The 24,135-nt window shown below is 31.6% G+C and overlaps 1 protein-coding gene across 3 annotated transcripts in view; it reads right to left on the minus strand.

The window, feature by feature from the left end:
* Positions 1 to 4,599: 4,599 nt before the first annotated feature.
* Positions 4,600 to 24,135, minus strand: part of UCHL3 (ubiquitin C-terminal hydrolase L3) — a 40,391-nt gene continuing 20,855 nt past the window's right edge. The window contains exons 7-10 of one of the 3 annotated variants that reach the window (XM_036228900.1): positions 12,742 to 12,933; positions 8,427 to 8,502; positions 5,439 to 5,497; positions 4,600 to 4,823 (exon numbers count right to left, since the gene is read on the minus strand). In XM_036228900.1, coding sequence (XP_036084793.1) covers positions 4,740 to 4,823; positions 5,439 to 5,497; positions 8,427 to 8,502; positions 12,742 to 12,933 — 411 coding nt within the window. In that variant the 3' untranslated portion in view covers positions 4,600 to 4,739. Of the gene's footprint in view, positions 4,824 to 5,438; positions 5,498 to 8,426; positions 8,503 to 11,528; positions 11,701 to 12,741; positions 12,934 to 24,135 lie in introns of those variants that run through there. The other 2 variants (XM_016149360.2, XM_016149359.2) reach the window with 2 other exon arrangements.

The raw sequence follows: 24,135 nt of genomic DNA on the forward strand, positions 1-24,135 counted from the left end.
TGTCATCTTCTACCACAGGTAGTTAAACTCTCAGTAGCTTTTCAATGCAGCTTTCAGCAGACAGGTTTTGTGACATTTTTAAAGAATAGTCTAATTTATAACCTTTGCATATGCTTCAAGCTTTTCATGTTTAGGATACAATTAAAGCCTCAAGCAATTTGTTTTCTTCTTCTTGGCACAGAACATGTGCAGGGCACAGAGATATTATCTTTTAGCTCTTAAGGGATACACTATTGAACATAATTTATTACATACCGACTGTGTTTACATGTTGATAAAAGGCAGTTTTGAACCACCTAAAATGTATCATTCATGTCATTTGGGATTTATTCTTAACCACGTGGATTTTTATTTTAAATAAGTTATACTTATAGGTTTAAAAGGCTTTATTATTCTATTTCTAAGCATTTTAAATTATTTTAAATAATTAATTCTCAAAATAGCTTTCAATATAGGTTATATAAATTTAATGCCTCTAAACCAAGAATTTCCAACCACCTAATCAATTAGACAATAGGTAATGCTCGGAATATATTGCCTTTATTGTCTACGTAACTTCCCATATAACATCTAGGTGCGGATTGTGGAAATGTCATACTGTGAACTCTCACCTATCAAGTCGATGGAAACAACAGACAAGTTCGGAATCACTATTCTAAACAAAGAGGTCAAGAGAAAGATTTAGAATAACTTTTATTCAAATATTCAAAAGCAAAACAAGTATAAACTCACAGAAAACTAAGGCGTGGTGGGTTGGCCTGATCAACTGACACCATTGGCACCAAAAAAATAATAATAATAAATGCGCTTCATAACACTGAATCTTCTACATTAGAATAGTTTATTCACTTAAGAGGTCAAATTTTTGAAATAAACAGAAGCAAAACTTAATTTCTGTGATCTGAAACCTCAGTATAGTCTCACTTGGTTTTTAGTGGTAACTTTTTTTAGAGCACAACGGACTTCATGTCAAGCTCTTAACAGAGAATCTTGTAAGCTAAAAACATTAACTATTAAACTTTATGAATATGTGTACAAAGCCTTCTAAATTAGCCCTAAATACCATTTACAATGATTCCACACTTGTCAAAGTAGTTTAACTTCAGTCAAGGATTTAAATAATACAAAGAAAATTTATATCAAAGTTATTTCCCTTTTCAAAGTATGAATGTGTGTGAGCATGTGTGTGTACACATATATATACACATATGTATATATGTGTACACATACATGCACATGTTAGTTCCCAGGTAATACATATGTATACACATGCATATATATATACAAATATATATGGATATGTGTATATAGGCCATTATATACATGTATGTAAGCTTTCCCTAAAAGAAATATCTTTCTATAAATAGAAAAATTTTTTAAGTGATGAAATTATGCCTCTTTGCGATTTTCTTACCAGCACCTATATAGGAATCTTAAGCTTATAGATGTTCATTTTGAAAGCTTTATTATTAGACATACATTAATGGCTGAAAATATCAAACTATATTTTCATTAAAGTAAATAAGCAGGCTGTATGCTATATATGACCCAATTATAAAGTTTACTTAATAAGCACTGTACACAAATAAATCAGATTTTTAAAAATAATTTTTATACGGAATTAAAGATGATTTTCATTTAAGACATAATAAAGTTCGGTTCACCATAGAATGCTGTTAACTTCTGCTTTAGTCACAAATGAACACAGAAAATATTAGGAGTTCAATATTTTGAAGTTCATAAATACTCCTGTTTCAATAATTTAAAGAAAACCATTCATTACATCTGGTAAAAGGTGATGTTTAGTCAATTTCCAAGAGCCCACCAAGGAAAAATATTTGAAGTTTCAGTTCTCATTTTTATGATCATTAACGGCAATATACAAAACTCACAACTTGATCACCCTTAGTGTCTCTGTTTCCATACAAAATTAACCATTAATCTCTTCTACAAGTGCTGTTTTAAGAAAGTGACTAAACATTGTAGGAAATGGAGTTGAAAAAGGACTAAAATTCTAGACATAATCTAAGATGGGAGAAAATTTTCTATGAGGGACTATCACCCTGAAGTTTGTGCTAAAGACTGCTAGTTCTAAATGTTGCCCCATAAAATGGTAGGATATTTAATGTATACAGAATTTTTTTTAAAGCTCTGAGTTCTATAATTACCCCCACCAAATATATGTTTTTTTTTAAAGGTTAACTTTAATGTTTTCAAAAGGTACTTAACCTCAAAAACACTTCTTGCCTATTAAAGGTGAGCAAGTTAGTATTCTTCATATTAAACTTTGAGAAACTATGCAAATTCTTAGTGAGATTCCATTAAGGACTTATGAAGCAATTATGTAGTAAGAGAAATCTAGCAAGGCAACAGGCAGAAAAGTGCTTAGACATAGTTAAAATATTTAAGATAATATACAAAACAGGTATTATGAGTACAAAATGTAAACAATGTAACAGAAGAATCAGACACTGGGTGGTTGTTAATTGGCATGGAGTGGCTTCAGGTTATTTCTTCATCCCTATTGCCATCATTCCACTCAAGCCCTAGTCACCAGAGGAAGGTGACAAATTTAAATATCTTTCAAAGTGAAGTTCCTCACTCCGTTCTATTTTTTTCTAATCCCAAAACTTAATATGCATAGAATCCCCTGGAGATCTTACTGAAAATGCAGGTTCCGATTTAGTAGGTCTAGGGTACCCTCTGAAATTCTTCATTTCTAACAAGTTCCCAGGTAATACTGGTATGACCATACTTCGAATAACAAAGATCTAATACACTCTGCCACTATCCTAATTGCTCTTCCTAAAATACCACTTACCTTCTGTTATGGCCTCAGGAATCTACATTAACTCAGTGAATCTTGCTAAACATTTACATCAAATTTTATCAGAACTTCACTCTGGACCAATTTGGTCTTTCTCCTAAGGGCTATACTCATTCCAAATCAACTCAGCTCTGTATTTGGTTGGCTGGGTGGGTGAGTGGGTGAAATGTATATAGAGTAAAGTAGACTTAAAAAAAAAAATTAAATGAGTTTTGATAAATGTATGCACCTATGTAACCAAACCCTCACAAAAAGATACAGGACACAGCCATCACACTAACCTTATGTTCTGCTCCAGCTGTATAAATACCTTTCCACCTCTCCACTGCCTCCCGCCTATCCTTTAAGACTCAACTGAAGCACCCTTCTTCAAAGCATACCCCCAATTCACTCACATACCTATCTAAATTACTATAGTAGTTAGTTCCCCTTTATCCATGGGGCATATGTTTCAAGACCCCAGTGGATGTCTAAAACTGGATAGCACCAAACCCTACATATACTGTTTTTTTTTCCTGTACGTATATACTTTTTCCACTTACAGGAAGCACTTTACGGCTTCCATGTGGTATATCCGAATTGCCAGCATCACTGCTTTTGCGCTTTGAACACAAGCACTGAGATACGATGGCACTGGGTCTGATAACTGAGACGGCTACTAACAAGCACAGAACGTATGTAGTGTGGGTACGCTGAATGAAGGGATGAGTCACATCCCGGGCAAGACAGGGCAGGACAGTGTGAGATGTCACCATGCTACTCAGCACACAATTTAATACTGATGAATTGTTTATTTCTGGAATTTTCCGTTTATTTTCAGACTGTGTTTGACTATGGGACTACGGATAACAGAAACTGCGGGAAGTGAAACCCTGGGTAAGTGGGGAGCTGTTGTACTTTCAAGACTTAGCCAATCGCCGCGGCTCACTGAACAAAGAGTGCACTCCTCACGAGTCTCTCTGCCTCCGCTCTCACCTCCCTGCCCAATGTATTATCTACAGAGGAGTCAGAGTGATCTTATAAAATTATGTCAAATCAGGCCACTCTCTTGCTTGAAACTCTCCAAAAGCTTAGCAACACACCTGCGACAAATCCAAATGCCTTTTCCAGTGTCCCTGTGTCACTAAGCCCCTCCTTCTCCGGCCCCACCTCTTGCTACTTCTCCATTAGTTTCTATGCTCTCGTCACATGAACCTTCCTTCTGGTCCTACAACACAGGGAGATTTTCCCACTTTAGGGACTCTGCATTAATGATTGCCTCCACTCTTCCCCACCTACTTTCTATTACTGTCTACTTCTTGCTATTCAGAGCTCAATTTCAAAGTTACCTCCTTATAAGCCTTCCCTGACCACAAAATCTAAAGTCTATACTCAATCACAAATCCGTCTCTACCACAAATTCAACTTTAATTTTCTGCATAGCATCTGTCATTGGTATGTATTTTATCAAAGTATTTACTTGTCTCTTCTCACAAGAACATAAGTTCCATGACTACGGTACTTGTTGATAGTGTCTGATGCTGTAACTCCAGCAACTAGAAGTGTCCAGCTCATTACAAGTAGCTGCTCAACAAATGTTGCTAAATAAATATGTTAACATATATGATGTATATTATGGAAATTATGTCTGTGTCCCAACACAAAACATTCTATAAAATTTAAAGAGAATAAGAAAAGTATTGCTAGTCATCAAGCAAGGTAAATCCTTCACAAGAAAGAAACAAATGAAAAGAACAGTTTTAATTTGGGACAAAAATAATATAAAACACAAATTAAGTCAAAGTTTAATTCACATAAAGTTTAATCAGTCAAGTTAATGAAAATATCAAAATGGTTGAGTTAGTTAGTGTATGGCAGCAGAAATTTAACTTTTCTTGCAAATAATACGATATTTGGTGTTTCCATTGACAAGCTATGCTGCAGAAAGAGCAATTGCATTGAATCTCAATTCATCAGGGTCCCGTTCCATAAACTTCTTGCAAACTTCTATGGCATCCTATGGGGGAAAAAATGTATAATTTTTCACTTTATAAATGTGTTTTACTTACAAATTATAAATGTTTCATATTTTCCTAATTCATACTAATGTTACACTGCAAACTTTTTTCTAAATAATAAATAACTTAAAGCACACCAGAAGAATGAACGGTTGATGGCTTAATTTGCTTACTACTACAAAAGTATAACATACAGTAAGTGTTCTTTCTTAAAATACTTTTAAGAAACTTTTAACCTGAGAATTACATATTTCATTATATCCAAGTCTCATAATTTGTACATAAATTTAAAAATCTCTAAAATCAGGATCAAGATACAAATGATGGTATCTTAGATTCAATGAAATATGAAATATGATGTGTATCTCTTTCAATACTATTCTTGTCTTTTAAAAATCTGATACTTGCTTACACAAAAAGCTCTGCAAACTTCTTTATTTACTGTAGGTTTTTAATATTAGTTCAAATTTTTCTGTTTTGGGTTTTCTCAAGAGAGCAAGGACAAGGAAGCATCCAAATACAGATAAAATATTAAACAAGTGATCTTTAAAGATGTTTTAAACATAATGAGAACATTAATAACATTAAAACGGGCCAACAAGTTTTATTGTTACCTCTAATAATGTGTCATCACTAGTTTCACCATGATTAATTGGAAATGGTTTCCGTCCATCTGTAAAAAACAGACAGACAGTTGAATGTTTAGCTGTTTGTATACATAATGTACTTTCAACTTCTATTTTTCTCTTCTCACAGTAAGGCAAAATTAAAAGATATTTAACATAAAATATTCTAAAACATATTTTAAATGTGCCACCTATGGATATTTTTAACATCAAAAGTTATTAGAATCTTACTTCCATGTTTGAGAGCCTAAATTATCTTCATAAACATAATTTATTAGAAATATATATTGGCTCTAATTTCTTAAAGCGAATATGCAAAAATAAGAAGTCAGTTTTGTTAAAAGTTATAGTCCCAGTTTTTACCCTCAGAAATACGAAAAATTCTTTCTTCATTTTACAAGCTAGATCAGAAAGCTTTTAAGACTGACATGTTTATATCAATGAAAAAAAGGTCATCACAAGGTTTATATATTACTACTACTAATTGTGTTCCACCAAGGCAGTAGTATTGAGAAATAATCTAAACAACCTAGGATTACTTTACTGACCACCAAAAATAATTAACCATAATTGTAATCACTTTGAATAAACTAGTATTTTTAAATATTATGAAAAAATGAAAAAGTCTAGAATTATATAAACTCATGTTAACTCAAAGTTAACTGATAACTCTATATATCCAAATATATAATCTCAGATGTTTTATAAATGGTACTTTAAATTCAATCCATAAAACAATTTCTTACATAATTCCATAGCTTCCAAACATAGTAAGAAAAAAATTTTTTTAATAAAGTTTTGTTACATTGGACAATAGAGAAATGTGAATATTATTTACCATGTTACATGCGTAGTATAATCATTTAACCAATAAACAAGTATTAATTAAGCAGTTACTATATGTTCCGCACTGGGCCAGATAGAGTTTACTCTGCAATTATGTTAAACAACTTTCAAGTTGAAAGATTTAATATAATTTTTTGAATAAATATGTATATGTATACGTAATGATGGACTTGGACCATAGATACTACTTTTAAAGAAAAGTATGAGAAACATTAACCAAACTAAAAAGATTACTTAAAAATGATTTTTCCTAAAAACCATATGCTATTCTCTTAATTACTATTTTCTATTCATTAACTCAATATTCCTTTTGTTCAATGTTTATTTTTTTTTATTTATTGATGTATCAAGATTACTGCCAATTTCCCTTACAACTGCTCATCTTCTTTTGTCTAGTACTTATTCTTGTTCTCTGACATCTTAAAGATAATGGCCATTCTTTAGAACTCTGAAGTTCTTTAAACTCATTTAAAGAATGTAACCTTCAAAGGGCTCTCATTCTCTACCAGCCTTATTGATTATTTCTCTTGCTAAAGAATACCTAAACCAAACAAGATTTCTGACGTTCTTACTTCAAACCAATTTTAAAACCCATTTGTGTTGATCTTGGCATGCTACAAAAGAGGACCATTCTTCATATATAGCTTACTCTTGATATATGTCTTTCCTTCTATTGCTAGTAAACCAGTCAAATTGAGTTTTTTAGACAACTCTTCGCTTCCCATTGAAATGATCAGAGGTTTTTTCCCCAAAATATTTTTTCTAGATATGTTATTGTTTGTTCTATTACTAAGTCTCCCATCTTAAAAGTCACCATTACTTTTATAGTCTCTAATTACAGATTATATTTGTCATTTCTCTGGCCTTTTCTGAATCAACTTTCTTGATATCAATAGAATGTGTCTCGTAAGTCTCAGCACTCTGTTTATGTCCCCTTTTACTAGTTATTTTTTATTATTCGAAATTCAAGGTAGAAACAAAGCTTCCAGTAATCAGACATTTGAAATTTCCAATCACTATTACATCTTAGCTCTAAGTAGATTTTACAGATTGATTTAGCAAAGCATGTATCTTTGGAAGTGCTCTGCGCATCTGTTATGTACTCCCACAACAATGACTTCTTTCCATTTTAGTTTGATTCCTGCACAAATCACTCTACTATAGCAGATAACCCTTGAGAACACACTTCTATAAATACCATGTTCTTTCCTTGCCTTGAACCCTTCAATAGAACTATTTCTTTTTAATAAAGAGTATGATTCTGTTGCCATATTCCACACATAAAATTGATTTAAATTTTATGAACCACATTTATAGCCACAATCTGAGTCCTTTCAGAACTCTTCTGTCTTTTAAAAAGAAGGAAAATGAAAGTGGCAAGTTAATATTAAAAAGGACTTCATCTTTTTGTTTCTTTATTGTGGCCTTTTTTTAACCTAAGAAGGTCTTATGGAAAAGGACAAAAAAGACTCATGGGTATTATATACCAATTATGAAAAGAATCATAAGATGTTCTCTGTCTATAAAAATTTCTTTGAAACAGTCCCTGAAATAGTCCATCTATAGTTAAACTTTTTAAAAAATAAGTACAGATATAGGCCAAAATACTAAGTAATTAATCATGGTACTTTGACACATGCCTTCAGAAACTGTTGCCAGAAAATATACATCCAGTAAAGTCTTTTAAAAACTCAGATTTAATACAAAGGGATGGTACAAAAGCCTGAAAACTAGTGATAGTCATTACTGAACACAAAAACTAGTCATGAATATTACACTACATTTTAAAACTTGTTTCGGAATCAAGTTAGACCATCTAGATGTTAAGTAACTCAATAATTTAATGAAAACCTAAGTGATTTATAGGAGTTTCCTATAATGATTTTTACTTTCCAGCTTTGCTTAAATTCAAAGGTGGTATGCAAACATTTTTGAATTATAAGTTGCTTGAACACCAAAAAAATTATTTTTTCTAGTAGAAAGTCTTAAATGGTAAACTTTCATTATGACGACTCTATGTTATAGGACAATCAATTAATTTAAGTAAATACAATAAATAGAAAAAGATTTGTTTGTCATAAATATAAACATTCCCATTTCTCTCCCTAAAATAAATTTTAAAGTTCTTACCTAATTCATAGAGATGACCATCTACGTGAACTAATGCAATAAAATGAAGATCTACTTTTTCATCTATACTTGGTGTCTAGAGGGGAAAAATACATATTACATGTTAGGTGTCAAACAAATCAACCAAGTACATGTAAACACAAATAATATCAAATGACATGAGAGAATATTTATCCAAAATAATTCAAGGCTTAACCTTTGATATGGTGGACAAAGAGTGAATATGTGTTTACATTTATAACAATGTGCTCATCCATCAACAAGAAATATGTCAATAAAAAGCATATTTTTCTTAATCTCAACAATCTAAAAACCTAAAGTTTTGTTCACCTTCAAAGCCCTAGTGCTTAGCACAATGCCTGGTATATAACAGATGTATAATGCATATTTGCTGAATAAAATGAATACATGAAGTGATTTCTCTAATTTTTGAAATTTGAAATAAAGTTTAAAAAAATTAATAATAGCATAGTTTTTAAAAAACTCTTTTTCAAGTTAAGTTTTAAGACATCAGGAAAGTTCTTCCTTTATTGACTTGACCTTGATAATCTCATTTTGAACAATGCAATATAGTCTTAGAATAAAAAAAAAAGTATCTTTATTCATCCTAGATTCAAAAGTTTAAAAATGAATAGATACAAGAAAATAACCCAAAAGGTTAAAGGGGAAAAATAAGGACAACAATTAACTGTAGCCTAAGATTTTTCTCTTGCTTTCTTAGTAAACTATTTGAAATTAAACCTATACCTACTTTTCGTTTGTTTTTTTGCTTACCAAATTCAATTTGCATGAGCAAACTCATCTACATTTGTTAGATATTCAAATAATTATGCAAAATGAATACATAGTTAACTGGTTCTGTCTATGATATACAGTAACTACACATTTACAACTAGTATGTGTTAGCTGTATACCAAATCTAAATAGTTTGAAATGAAATACAATCACTGTTAAATGCCAAGTATAAATTTGAGAAGCGAACATTTTAAAAAGACATAAAACAAACTTTATCTCATATTACTTAACATCCTGTAACACAATAGTACCTTAACCCTAAAATGTATATTTTTTCACTCAGAATTATATAATATTTAGTAGTTGTAATATAAAGTTTTCAGGTGCGGAAATTGAAAGGCACAGAAGAAGCATTATTACTTTGGATTTACTAAATGCTTCTAAAACATTTACAGACTGAATGACTCATTTAATCTCATATTGTTCTTTAGAGAGTATTTCCCTCAAGTTTATGAATGAGAGGATAGCAACAAATATTGATGTGGCAAACTAGCTCTTCCTAACTTCAACTTAAAACTAAAGAATTCCGCAGTTGGCAGGTATCAAAGTTAACTAGTTTTACCATTGCTCCAATACCAGACTCTTCTCTACTGCAGCCCCATCTTGTGGTACCCGCTACAACACGGAACTGTCCCTGGTTTTGAGGCAGTCCATTCCATCTTTGCACTGTTTTGTTAGTGTTATTCATAATGAGGCTAAAATGTTTCCCAGTGTTCTCCAACACCTTATAAAAAGTCTAATCTCCTTCGAATACTTAAAAATGATGAGTTCCTTTACTTTCTTGATCAGAGACTCAAATATATTAGTGATTATTCAGTCCACTACTCTTATTTTACTAAAAATCAGAAGAAAAACCAATTTTTAATGTCTAAACCTAGGTAAGTCTACAAGCTTTCAATTCTACAAAAAAAATTCTTATCCAAGTATTATTTATCCAACTAGGAAGCAGTCTTGTTTTACTCATTTTATACAATTCTCCAACAGGATATCGAGTATTTTAAATCTTGTGAGCTATTATATTTTCAAATATTATTATTTTAACACCACCTCTTCTTAAAAATAATACATCTTATAGCTTCTATTTTTCATGTTTGTCAGTAAATATAACTGTGCTAGAGATAAAAGTAATACAATTGGAGTCAGAGGCCTGAATATATACCTAATCCCTGAGAGCACTGGGTTTTTATGTTTTGAGGTCTAAATAAAACATATTAAAGTATTCTGTAAACTGTGAAGTGTTATCTAAATATTATCTATTATTACAATATTAATACTATATTATCACAAACGTAAGAAATCACTAAATCCAGTGATTTGAAATTGAGTCATCGTATCTTTTATCCTAAAGAACATATTGAAAAATATAAAACCCTGAAGACAGCATGAAAGGTCTTCAAATCATTATAAAAGACAAGTAAAGCTTAAGAATTCTAAGCCTCCTGTAAAATCTTACTACCTGTTATAAGCCTTTTCCTTTGGTCAATTTCAATTAGTCTGAAATCTGCAATTATCCGATTGCTTAAAAATTATTCCACTAAAACAAGAATAAATTCCAGTAAGTTTTCTGTTTCAAAAAGTGACCAATAAATAACAAAAGGCAAAAAACAGAAGCTATAAATTGGGTCATTTTTGCCTATATTCATACATATTATTTTTAACAAAGTTCCCTAATATAGAATACAATACTTAACTCAAAGAATTAAAAATATAACAAATAAATTATATAGAAATTAAATGCTAAATACAAAATTCAAATTATAAAAAATATATTTAAATTAAATTTATAATTGTCTAGCATTTTATACCAGGCACTATTCTAAGTGCATTATAAGTATTGACCAATCAATTAATCATCATATAAATCCTACAAGGCAGGTAATATACTCATTTTACTCTCGAGAAAACTGAGGCACAGAAGTGTTAAGTAACATGCTCTAGGTCACACAGCTAGTAAGTGATGGAATTTGATTTCAGACTCAGGCAGTGTCATTCTAGAATCCATGTTCTTAACCTCAAGGCTCTGAAAATATTTATGAAGCTATAAAGCAATGGAATTAATATGAAGCAAAGATCAACAATATATAAAAGCACATAAGGTGGGAAAAACAATTTTTATGACATGTTCATTTATATTTAGAATATTTTTAAGTATACAGAAATTGATTCATATTTATAATCAATTGTGTCAAAGTCAGAATTTACAAAATTAGGATTTTACTCTGATCATATAATTCATTTTATATCTCCTACTTTGCCAAACAGTGTATGGCACAGCAGGGAAGCAACAAATATCACATGATAAATGAATAAAAATGAGAAATGCATACTGTGGCCCAACGACGGTAATGAAACAGGAAGACACCAGTTTGTTGATACTCAGAACAAATGAATGGCTATTTTGATGACCATACTGATATCTGGTGGAAGCGGATGTTTAAGAAAAAGTGCCAAGACATCGCTTCATAATTGGAGTATAGCTCTAGAAGAGTAAACAAGGGGGAGAAAGGGATGTTTGACACCAACTTTTTTTTAAGCATTGAATGTATGTGTAATCAGACTTCTTCTGGCTTTGAAAGTCATGACTTATAGAAGTGTCAAGTTTCTTATAACTGTATGGCATACAGCAAATCTTTCAGGTGTAACATTTCTAGGTAGGCTCTACCAAAACACAGTCCTTGCCACTAACGGTGGCATGAAAGATAACATGAGAGATAAGAGCTGTAGTTGCTGATCCTAAAGGTTATTTCAATTATGAGAATTGTTAGAATTCAATCATCAACCTCAATGTTTAAAATAATTAGCAAGATTACAAGAACAAATGTACTTTTTAAGTTTGCTAATATTATCAACCTAAGAAGGAGAAATCACAAAATCTGTGGGAAGCCTGTATCAATTCACAAGGAGAAAATCTTCACCTCCTACTTGGAAAGATGTTTAGAAACTGAATAGGCAGGGAAGATTGGGTCAAGATTAAACCAAGTACCTGAGCCGCCTCAGGGAATAAAATAGCTTAGATGAAATACCCTACACCATGAAGGATTAGATTAAAGATAGAATAAGTACAGCACCCCAGAGCATGACAAGAGACTAAAGTCATGTTCGGAAACACGAAAAAAGAAAAAAAAAAAAAAAAGAGATGGAAAAGAACTCAGAAGGTACACAGCATTTGTTGACCTGAGTCAACTAAATGAAATCAGAAAGATGAAGGGGAAGAGAACACATATTCACTTTAACAACTGATAGGAACTTAAACATTATCATGAATGTCAATCAGTACTCATCGAAAGGCAGGCAAGCTTATGTTGGCAGGCTATGGAGTGGAAAGATGGATGTTCACCAAGGCACTGGTGAAAGTCCAGGTAGACTGCAGAGCACAGAGGTATGCTTGCAGTCTTACTGGGGAAAAGCTAATGGTTGAGTGAACCAAGAGGAAAGCACTTTGAAGACTGAAGAAGTTTAAGAAAAAAAAAAGGACTGCCCTTATCACTGGAAGAAGAGATGGAAGGTTGACTACACTTACAACAGAATGGAGACCCATAGATGGTAGGCGTAAGAAGGGTCGCCAGCGACGAAGACGGAGAGATGGACTGGTAGCCTTTGCAGGGTCTACATGGTTACGTTTGACCCAGGGCAGGGATGCATGGTGACACAATGATGAGGCCTTCGTTCTGCAGTGGCTACAATGAGGCTGTGATGAGGATGGCGAGGAGGACTACATAATTAAAAAAGAGAACATTTTACTTAGACCACGTTACTGGGTGATCACTTATTCTTAAAAGCAACGTATGGTCTTACTAGTATTTATATGGTCTAGTACTTTTAATGAACCATAATCTAGAAAAAGATGTAATGAATATTAGTTAAAAGCGGGTAAAGTGGAAAAATATAACCAACGTATCAGGTTATATGCCATAGCTTCTGTAAGTGCACATTTAAAATATTTTATATCCTCATTTGCATAGCACAGACTCATGGAATTATTTAAAAGCCACTAAAATGGAATTATTACACCTTATTTTTAAAAAAGGAATGCACACACATAAAACATGTTAACACATATAAAACACACCAAAAATAATGTGTAGAAGAGAACTGTATGGTGATAGGCCCTGGTAAAAGGAACTTGAGTGAATAAGCTCTAAGGGAAAAACAAAAACAACATTTCAAAATATAAAAAGAAATGAAATAAACCCCTCCCAAACTGATGACCTGTATAAACTATCCTCTTTCTTAGGCTGACAAGTTAAATGGAAATGATCATGGCCTATTAACCCTTTTTTAGTAAACGATAGTATTAATTAAAATATGTATCACTTACTTTGTGCCAGGCACTCTTTTAAGCACTTTATATGTATTAATTTATTTAATCTCCCAGTAACCCATGAGACAGGTACTATAATTATTCCCATTTTACAAATGAATCAGAGCTCAAGGAAGTTAAGTAACATAACCAAGGGCACACTGCCCCCACGTGGCAGGGTTGGGATTCAAACACAGGAAATCCGGTTCTAGAATCCAATGATCTTAATTGGTATGGTATACAGCCTAAGTGGAAGATTCCACTACTAATTTATTAGAGGAAGATTTCAGTACTAATTTATTAGACAAGAGCCTAATGAAGAAAGAAGTAATTCTCTTAAAATTAGATATTTTGAGTTACCCTTTCATACAGTATTTAACCACAAAGCCAAATATGACCCAACAGTCTTCCATAAAATGAACATGCTTACAATAATTGATTTATGGTAATTCAAATATTTTGCAATTGTCACCTCTAACAAATAACACCACATGAAATAAAAAAACAACTTCAAGCAGTATGACAAAATTATAATCACTTGTAACCATAGTGAGAAGAAGCAATAATGGTGAGATAAGTCCTTGCTTAGTGACAATGAATTACATTAACCATAAACCTGTTCTCTTTAGGAAAGTAAAGGGATTTCCCCTGAATGATTTCTAAGACTTGTTCAATCCTGAAAATTCTATGATCCTAATTATTAGTACTTTTGATCTTTGTAAACAGTACACTAACCTAAAATAAAGCTATTGTTGGGATGAGGGTTTAAAAACATGTTTGTAAATACGTCATCTGCTCGTAATAAAAAAGGGCCAATCAGAAACACATTAAGAATCCCAGACTGTTCAGAGGACTAAACTACCAGGTCTGGGATTTGATTTTACCCTTTCAGTTTAAAAAGTCAGTCTATTACTCTTCCATGGGTGCTGGCAGAAGACATGAGACTCTTGGGTCCAAGGAAAAGGACATTTCTGATAGCACAGCAAGGAGCATGATGATCGGTATGTTTATGTTAATTCATGTAAGGACAACAAGGAGGGCCCAGATGGATGGCTGCACACAGCGCAGGCTCCATACAGGAGGGGAGGGGAACACCGGATATGGAGAAACCAGTGTTTTACAGCAAGCAGTAAGCAAACCTGTTCTTTCTTCAGAAGCAGACGTTACCTCATCCGTCACTACTGCCTACTGTGAGAAAAGCAATTTCCGATTTCAAGTATAATGCTTTCATGGCCCTCTTCTTTTGCCATTTTTGAAGAGCCTTTTTCAAAACTTTTATTAAAAAAATACTTTCAAATTTATAGTTATGAAAACAAAAAACACCTAGATTTGCCTACGACATTTTACCCTGATTTGCTTTATCATCTTTCTTACATGCCTCTCTTCCTCACTCTGTACATAATTTTTTTTCTAAACCAGCTGAACATAAGTTATACATATCATAGCCCTTTACTCCTAAATACTTTGGTATTTCCTAACACTAAGAGAATTCTCATAGCAGTAATTATCACCTTTATAATTTTATATTGATAGAATATTTTTATCACCTTCATAATTATATATAGATATAATACTTTTGTCTAATCTTCTATCATATTTTATTTTCAGAGTTGACCTATTCATGCTCTTTGTAGCTTTTTCCCTCAGGATTTAATCAAAGAACAGGTATTGAATTTACCTGTCGTGTCATTTTACCATCCTGGAACATTTCCAACAGTCTTTTATGACATAAACACACAGCTCACTTCACTCATTTTCTAATAAACAGTTTTCTACATTAAAAATCGTGCTCTCTGTAAATAGACATTTTTATTCCTTCCTTTTTAATTCATATGCCTTACTGCATTGGCTGAGACCTCTAGTACAATAATGGATTTCATTGATTTTCACTTCATATTTATTATTTCTTCCTTCTGCATGCTTCACGTTTATTTATTTTTCTACCTTAAGGTAAAAACTTAAGTCATTTCTCATATAAGCATTAAATGCTATAGATATTTCTCTAATGCCTGCTTTTTCTTTTTTATTATAAGCATTTAATGTATATTTTTCTCTAATCCTTGATTTTGCTGCAACCTGAAAATTTTTTAAGTTTTAAAAATTTTTTCAATCAGCTCAAAATGTTTTCTAATTTGTATTGTAACTTCTTTGATCCATGAGTAATTTAGAAGTGTGCTCTTAATTTCTAAAGATTTAAGGATTTTCCAGACTTTTTTTTTTTCCGTTACTGATTTCTAATTTAATTGCATTATGGTTAGGAGATATTCTTTGTATGATTGAACTTTTTTAAATTTGTTAAAGTTTATTTTCTTATCCAGAACATGGTCTCATCCTGAACATCCCATATGCATTTGAAAACAATAATCAGCTGTTGTTGAATGGAGTTTTCCATAATTCTTAATAGGGCTAAGTTGTTCGATAGTATTGTTTAGGTCTTCTATGTTCTTACTAATTTTATGTGTCTATTTGTCTAACCAGTTATTGAGATGAGTGTTGAAATCTCCAGCTATAAGTGTAGATTTATCTATTTCTACCCTCAGTTTTATAGGTGTTTACCTATTTAGAAGCTCTATTTTTAGCTTCATATATAAACTTTGTAATATGTATGTATTCTTGGTGAACTGGCCTATTTTTTCTTATGTACTGTCCTTCTCTATCACTGGTAATAGTCCTCATTCTGAAATCTACTTCATCTAATGTTAATATAGTTATCCCAGCTTTTTTTTTCTTTTTTGATTATACAACTTTTCTCATTCTTTCCATTTTAATATTTTCATGTTTTTATATTTAAAGCAAATTTCTTGTAAAGAACATATAATTGAGTCTTGCTTTTTATCAATATGATAACCTTTCTTTCAATCTGTATTTACGTTTAGACTACTTACATTTTATTTTGTTTAATTATTAATATAGTTGTATTTAAATCTATCATCTTCCCAGTTCTCTACTTTTTCCACCTGTTCTTTGTTCCTTTTCTACGATTTTTGGGTTATTTTAATGATTCTATTTTATGTGTACTACTGTTTTATTGTTTATACTTTTTATCTTTTTTAGTAATTGCCCTAGGATTTACAATATATATCTTTAGTTATGGTGTACCTTCGAATCACATTACACCACTTCATTACATTACAGCAGTATTTTCCAATTTCTTTCTTTTGTTCTTTGTGCTGTTATTATCAGACATTTTACTTTTGTATATGCTATAAATTTGTAGTACACAGTTACTAATTTTTATTTAGCTAGCCAATTATGTCTAGAACAATTTTTACAAGAAAAAAATTTATTTTATATTTACCTTCAATTGTTCCATTTCCAGTGCTCTCCTTTTTTTTTTTGTATAGATCCAAGTTCTAGTAATGAATCCTCCCAGTTTTTGTTTGTGTCAAAGTCTTTATTTCTTCTTTATTTTTAAAAGATATTTTTGTTCTATTGAATTCTTTTAGCACTAAAAATGTTGTTCCATTGTTCTGGCTCGCATAACTTCTGATGAGAAGTCTGTTACAATTTTTATCTTTGATTTTCTGTATCTAATATGTCTTTTTCCTCTGGTTGCCTTCAACATCTTATAGTTTGTTGTTGTTGTTGTTGTTTTTAAATTACAGTTGATATTCAATATTATATTAGTTTCAGGTGTACAGCTTAGTGGTTAGACATTTATATACCTTATGAAGTGATCAGATAAGTCTAATACCCATCTGACATTATACAGTTATTACAGTATTTTCAACTAATGCTGTACTTTACATCCCCATGACTGCTTTGTAACTGCCAAATTTTACTTCTTAATCCCTTGATAAATTGATTTTAAAAGTGAAAAAAAATGAGGCTAAGAACAAAAATGATATAGGAGGTACAATCAATAGAACTTGGTGAGTAAAGCATGTATACTTTGCTTTACATTGTGGCTGTGATGATCTGGGGTTTTCTTTCCCCATGATTTTTTATTTTTATGATTCAATTTGGATAAATTGCTAATGATTCATCTTCATATTTACTGATTCTTTCTTAGCTCTGTTGAATCTATTGGTGAACTCATTAAAAGCATTCTTCATTTCTGGTACCATATTTTTAATTACTAGCATTTCTGTTTGATTCTACTAGTTTCTAACTCTCTGTTGATATTCCCCATCTGTTGGTATATGCTGTCCACTTTTTATGCTTGAGCCTTTAACATATTAATCATAGTTATTTTAAATTGCATCTAACATTTCCAACATCTGGATCACATCTGAGTCTGATTCTGTTGACTGCTTTGTTTTGTGACAGTGTTATTTTCTCATTTCCTTCTTTGTCTTATAATTTTTGGTTAAAAGCCACACATCTTGTGTAGGAGCATGAAGGCTAAAATAAGTAGTATTTATGACTGGAAACAGGCATGCCTCTTCTTCTGCTAAGCTTTCAGTGTGTAGAATTGAGTCGATATAGTCAGGAGTTGTGATGTATGGGTTTTGTTTTCGCTATGGTTACCCACCTACTTAAAATTCACTTCACATTACCTTGTGCTTATGGTAGGAGTTGGATTGATGGATGCTTTCCTTTTCAGTGTTCTCGCTCTACTCAGTTTTAGGCTTGTATTTAGAGACTGTGCCTCAAAAAAGGTCTCTCTTCATGTTTTTAACCCATCCCTTGACTTCTGATACATGTTTATTGGTGCTTGCTGATCCAATGATGGGTAGGTGGAGGCATCTTTGTTATCTAGTTTAGCCTCCATGATAGGTAGGCTATATCAAGAACAAGGCTTTCTAAGGTAGCCTTCCTTCTCCACTGATTTCTCTCATAGGAGTATCCTGACCCTCCCCTGAAGGGGTGGATTTTATTTGTTCCTTTCCCCAGATACGGTTTTCTGTCTCTATGTCTTTAGGTTTTATTCCACAGGGGAGAAGAATCTAGGCCTGGTACCCTTCCCAAAGTAGAAGCTGCTCCCTTCCCCCAGGCCTGCAAGTTAGGGCTCTTTCCTGCCTTGTATCCAGTCTATCCTTATAAGCACTCAGTAAGCTCTGTGAAGAGTGAATGTGAGCTCCCCTTTTTCAGCTGCTTATAGGGATTTTACAGTTTCACGCTAGCTTATACTTGGGCTTTAGCAGTTTGTTAAAATATTTAGCATTCTGTTTTTACATGTTTATGTTTCTTCATGTTGATTTTTTCACTATCCATATATTTTGGCCATCTAGCTACCTCAATAAGTATATTTCTACATTATTTTTCATAGCAACATATTATTCCTTAAATAGATGTACCATAAATATATTATTGCATCTTTAGGTTGTTTCTAGTTTTCTACAATTACAAATTATGCTGTGGTGAATATGTTCACATAGGTATGTATGTCATCAATCAGTCAACAATTATAATAGCTAACACTGAGTGCTCACTATTGTGCACCAAATGTTATAGATCTACAGATCCTCATAATTATCCTATAAGATAGATATTGTGATAATTTCTATTTAAATATAAAAATATAATTTTTGCCCACATACTATCAGGTTATCTATGGATGATTTTAGCCCTCTTCTTGCTCATATTTTCCAATGTAAACTTATATAAGAGGAATAAATTTAAAAAAAAGGAGAAGTTCGAAATTACACCCTGTCAAATGAGTTTACATGTAGCATGTAGCAAAGTTTGTGGTGTGTGTGTGTGTGTGTGTGTGTAGCTGGCAAGTGCTCCACAACATAAAAAACAGGATTGTATATTACTATATTGTGACTGTTCTACTTGTAACTACCTTGGTAAAGCTCTTAGGCAGGGAAAATTTTTAGCCACTATCTTACTGCCTGAGCGCCAGCATACTAAGTATTGTTGTTAATAAGTAAATTAATATGTTGAAATGTTAAATATTAGAACCAATAATTCTATACTTTTAATGTCATTATATTTACTTTTGCCTCCTAATGCTAAATGAATACAATGTATACATATCTTCTCCAACTTTACAATTTGTAAAAACAATTTAATAATATAGACATAGTGTACATCATATATATTTTAAATTCCAATGAAAATTTATATGATAATTCAGGAAAAGAATTTTGAGTAATATTTCAATAGATGAAAGGACTTTGATATGAAGAATGCTATTATGGAATCTTAAAATTTCTAGGTTTTCTTCTTGGTCTTATAAAGATTAGAGACACTAGCTTTTACATTTTCCTAATATTAGCTGTCAATACAGTTGCTTAGGTAAGTAACTAAGTTAGCCTTACTTTCAAATAAAAAAAATTTAAAATGTGAGGTGGATATCCAATTTTCACATTGCTTTTTATACCAATTAGAAAAGATCAAATATCTACAGTTTATTCTTGAGTCTTTCAGAAGAGTCTTAAAATAAGACTTCACTTTCTAGAGTATCTGAATAAAGAACTCAGTTCCTCAGTTTTTCAGGTCTGGTAGAGAAATTCAAAATTGCTAAAAATTATGTATTTCATTAAAATTATTAAAAACATCAATGTTTTCCAGGACGTTAACACTGAATCTGTGCCCCATCTGCTTACTGTTTGGGTGTTGCAACAGTACAACATGACCTCGTATACATCACTTTATATGTAATATAAACCTATCTCTTCATTACAGTTTGGAAAACCTAGAATAGGCTTTTCAGAATCTCTACGTTTTTAAAAGCAGATTAAGTGTTTTGCTCTTCAGAAAGAACTCTAAGGAATTTAATAAGTTATTTTTGCATGGAGGAATTAGGTCCATTAATTTAAAGAGATTTTTAAGCATTCTGATTCTGACTTAAATCCTCTCAGAATTAAAAAACACACACACAGAGTGAGCTATGCGAAATAGTCTGTAAGCATCAAGGCAGCACTGGGTTCTTTTCAGAGGCATAAGGACTTGGTTGACTTGCCTGAAGGCATGTAACTATGCCTGTCAAAACAAGAGGCAGAAACTGTGACTCCTGAATCCAATTTTGGAGTTTTCATTACATACAAAACCAATCACCCATCAGCTGGGAACTAATTTAATTCATAGAGGCGAATCTATTACTATTCCTATTTTTATTACTCATACACTATTCAAATATTTCTATTTTTAAAAATAGAAATATTTCAAAATAGTTCAAAAAAACCCAGAACTATAGAAATAGTTCAAAAATAAATAAATAAATAAAACAAAAAATAAAATACCCAGGTCCTAAAAGGCCAAATTATTATTCCTTTACCATTAAGGTGCATGTCACTTTGTACCTGTAAAAATGAGTGACCAATTCTTTAAACTGCTTAATAATAACAAAAAGAAAAAAGAAAGAAAGAAAGAAAAGAAATGCCATGAAGGCTAAAAAGAAATTAATCGAACCTTTAATAAAAAGGTAGGGGGACTGTGTCTGTCTAAAACGCCAACTCGCTTTTCCTTCAGTATGTGTATAAAAAAATGAAGACATTAGTCTTTTAAACATTTAATAATAACTACAGAATTAGAAATGCTGTGCGGACTAAAAAGAAACAATATAGACCTTTAAAAAAAAAAAGGAACACAGGGTTGGCCTGAAAGTATTTCTCTATTAAGAAATCAAGTGTTTGGAAGGTTATTCTAAATGTTTAACTCTAAATTATTCTAAAATGCTAAAAGAAGTAGAGTTTGGCTTATATCTAAAACATTTTATTTAAATGAGAATCCTGTTATTAAGAAAAAATATCATTATAACCATGTAATTTCCTGAACATAAAGGGATCATTAATTAGCTGGTAGATACTTAACATAATTAGTGTTTTCCAAAATATACATAACATGATTACCAAAAGACTAGTTGGTTTATGGGTAGGATTTTATGTTTAAAATAAGGAAAAATCTACTGCTGAATAAGAGCTACCTTTGAAGAACAAAGCACAACTCTGAATATTCATTTGTAATTCATTACATATTTGCATTAAATTATTAGTTCTGTGTAACTTTGCTTTCAGGAAAAAATATTTTAAATTAAAAAAAATCTCAGTTTCTTTATTTTTGTTTTGGCAATTTGATGTATCTGTACATTTTGTTGCCATATGGGCAGTACGTACTAGCTGTGTATCTTTGGATAAGTTAGTAACTGTTAGTCTTCTAGTTTATAAAATGGGCTAATACCTATCTTAAGGAACTGAGAAGACTAGTATAATGCCTACCACATAAGATGGGTTCAGTAAATGGTAACTATCATTATAAGATGACACATACTTTCAAAAGCAGTGAGAATTAAGTTAAATATACTTAGAAAAAACTGATAAGCACCTCAATATCTATTGTATTTACCCGTAAGTGACACTAAAGAATAGTCAAGACTGACACTGTACCACCCAAAAATGATGCCCAATATTCCCAGGAATGCCAAGTACCTCACGGTGAGACTATTTTAGCTTGAGTACCTACAATATTTGTGGATTTCTAGTAGAGAAAAATGTGCATGTTCTTCATAATACCTTTACAATGCAGAAATGGAATAAAATACTGAAAATGATGAAATTCGATCTTTTAAAAGTTTTAGCTTATTAATCATTAGAAATCATGATTCCTTTTATTGACCTGTTAATAAAATATGCACTTAATCATGACAATTAATTTTAAGTTATGTCCATGTACTTTCATTGGCACGTGCTTTCAGACTTTAGCAATACCGAGTCTAAACAATGACAAATGGAAAGGGAAAAAAATCAAGAACTTCTCTACAGCTGCCAAATGCTATGAAACGAAGTAAAATTATAATGTTTCTACATACATGTATGAGGACATGAGTGTGCACAAGTATGAGAACATGTACATATGTGAAACTTTAAGTTTAAAATCAAAATTATAAATTAATTCCAAATGGATTACTGTACATTTTCAAGTAAATTTCAGTATAGTAATAAATATATGAAATTTAAGATCCAAGTTTACAATAGGATTCATGCAAAAGATGCAAACTTTCCTGCAGAGTATCTATGTTCAGTTGGCAAAGAAGTCAAAGTAAAACATGGGCTTGGCATCAAAATACACAAAATACCACTACATATTCCATGGAAAATCTGGATAATGGCAAATTTCTTCATTCTGTTCACCTAATAAATCAAGGTGCCCACAGATTTCAAGATACTCTTGACTTTTTTCCCCTACTGGTTTAACAACTTTCTTTTCTCACTTCTATTCATAATTCTCTATGCCAGGAATCGCTGTTAATATATAATGACCTATCTCTACATGTTACATTAAATTAATTTCACCATCGTTAAGCTGGCCAAACTTTGTCTCAGAAATTTTAATCTTTTTATAATCTGAGAGTACCCCTAAATAAGATTCTCATTTACTACAAACAAAAAAAAATCTTAAACTCTAACAAAGCCCTCTGCTTTGGAAAGTTGTAATTTAAAACAAAATAAACACAAAAATCCATCATCCTCAAAAAATGAAGATATTTTTAGATATAACAATTACATCTAGTTAGATCTAGAAGAATAAACTGATGAGTTCAGGCTATGAAATTTCCTTTAAAATAGTAATAGTTTAATAGCTCCATTTTAAAAACTCTGACATTGGAAAAGAAAATAAGAAGAATCAAGACTTAAGATAAAGAAAGGAATAAAAAATTTTAAAAAAGACAATTTTGATCCATTTTAGGACAAAACATTTGTTAAGGAAAAAAGTGTAATAGGATGGAGTAGTAACTACAGCCTTAGCCTTTCAAAAACTAATTTAATCAACTTTTACATCATTTTTTAAGTGATATTAGATAAAGAACTGATTACATGTATGGAGGCATAGTGTCAGTGCTTGAAAGTAGAGGAACAAAAAAACATTTCAATATTATTTTCCCCACTATGAGCAATCCTAATTGTACGCTTTCCTTCAAACTCAGCTCTCCTATTCAACTCCACACATACTCTTTAAACATGCCTGTATTCAATGAATGATGTGCAAAAGAAATGACAACAATAAAAAAAAAAGATAGAGTGACAGAGGCAAAAAGATAGACATTCTAGAGCATTTCTCAATTCTAAGAAATAAAATGAAGTTGACCCAAAAGAGTTACCTTAAGTCTTGTTAGAATGAAATAAAGAAAATGAGGTATGAAAAGCGGAAAAAAAAAAAAAAAAAGATAATAAAGTTGAAATTTCAGATTTCTTGAAAAACTGGACTATACAGCTTAAAATACACAATACTTTTCATCAGAGCCCATTCACTGTTTCCACGTGATTCTTCCAAGATAATTAGGAACCTAAATTGTATGCATATAAGAACTAAGTCTCTTCTCAATACCTTCACAGTTTCTTTTAAAGTCAAGGAAAAAAGAAAATAAACCTTTTTAGAGTGAAAGAAATGTGAGAATCTTAACAGTGATACTAACATAATTGAAATAACTAAAAACTATACTTCAGAGTAAAATGAAGCCATTAAAACTATACTTATGCATCTAGTGAAGATGAAATTTGACATTATTTTCCTCCGCTGACAATTTGTTTTGACTGGGCCAAAGAGCCCACTAGACACTCCACCCACCCAACATACACATGCATGCACGCAAGCACACGATGTATCTTTAATTGTGAATACATATGTTTGAACACATAATTGAAACCAGAATTTACCCATTGCTTATCCAATAAATCACATAAACTTTCTCTTATAGGATAACACTAACTGAAATAGATTATATAC

Source organism: Rousettus aegyptiacus, unplaced genomic scaffold (assembly GCF_014176215.1).
Source record: "Rousettus aegyptiacus isolate mRouAeg1 unplaced genomic scaffold, mRouAeg1.p scaffold_m13_p_11, whole genome shotgun sequence".
NCBI lineage: Eukaryota > Metazoa > Chordata > Mammalia > Chiroptera > Pteropodidae > Rousettus > Rousettus aegyptiacus.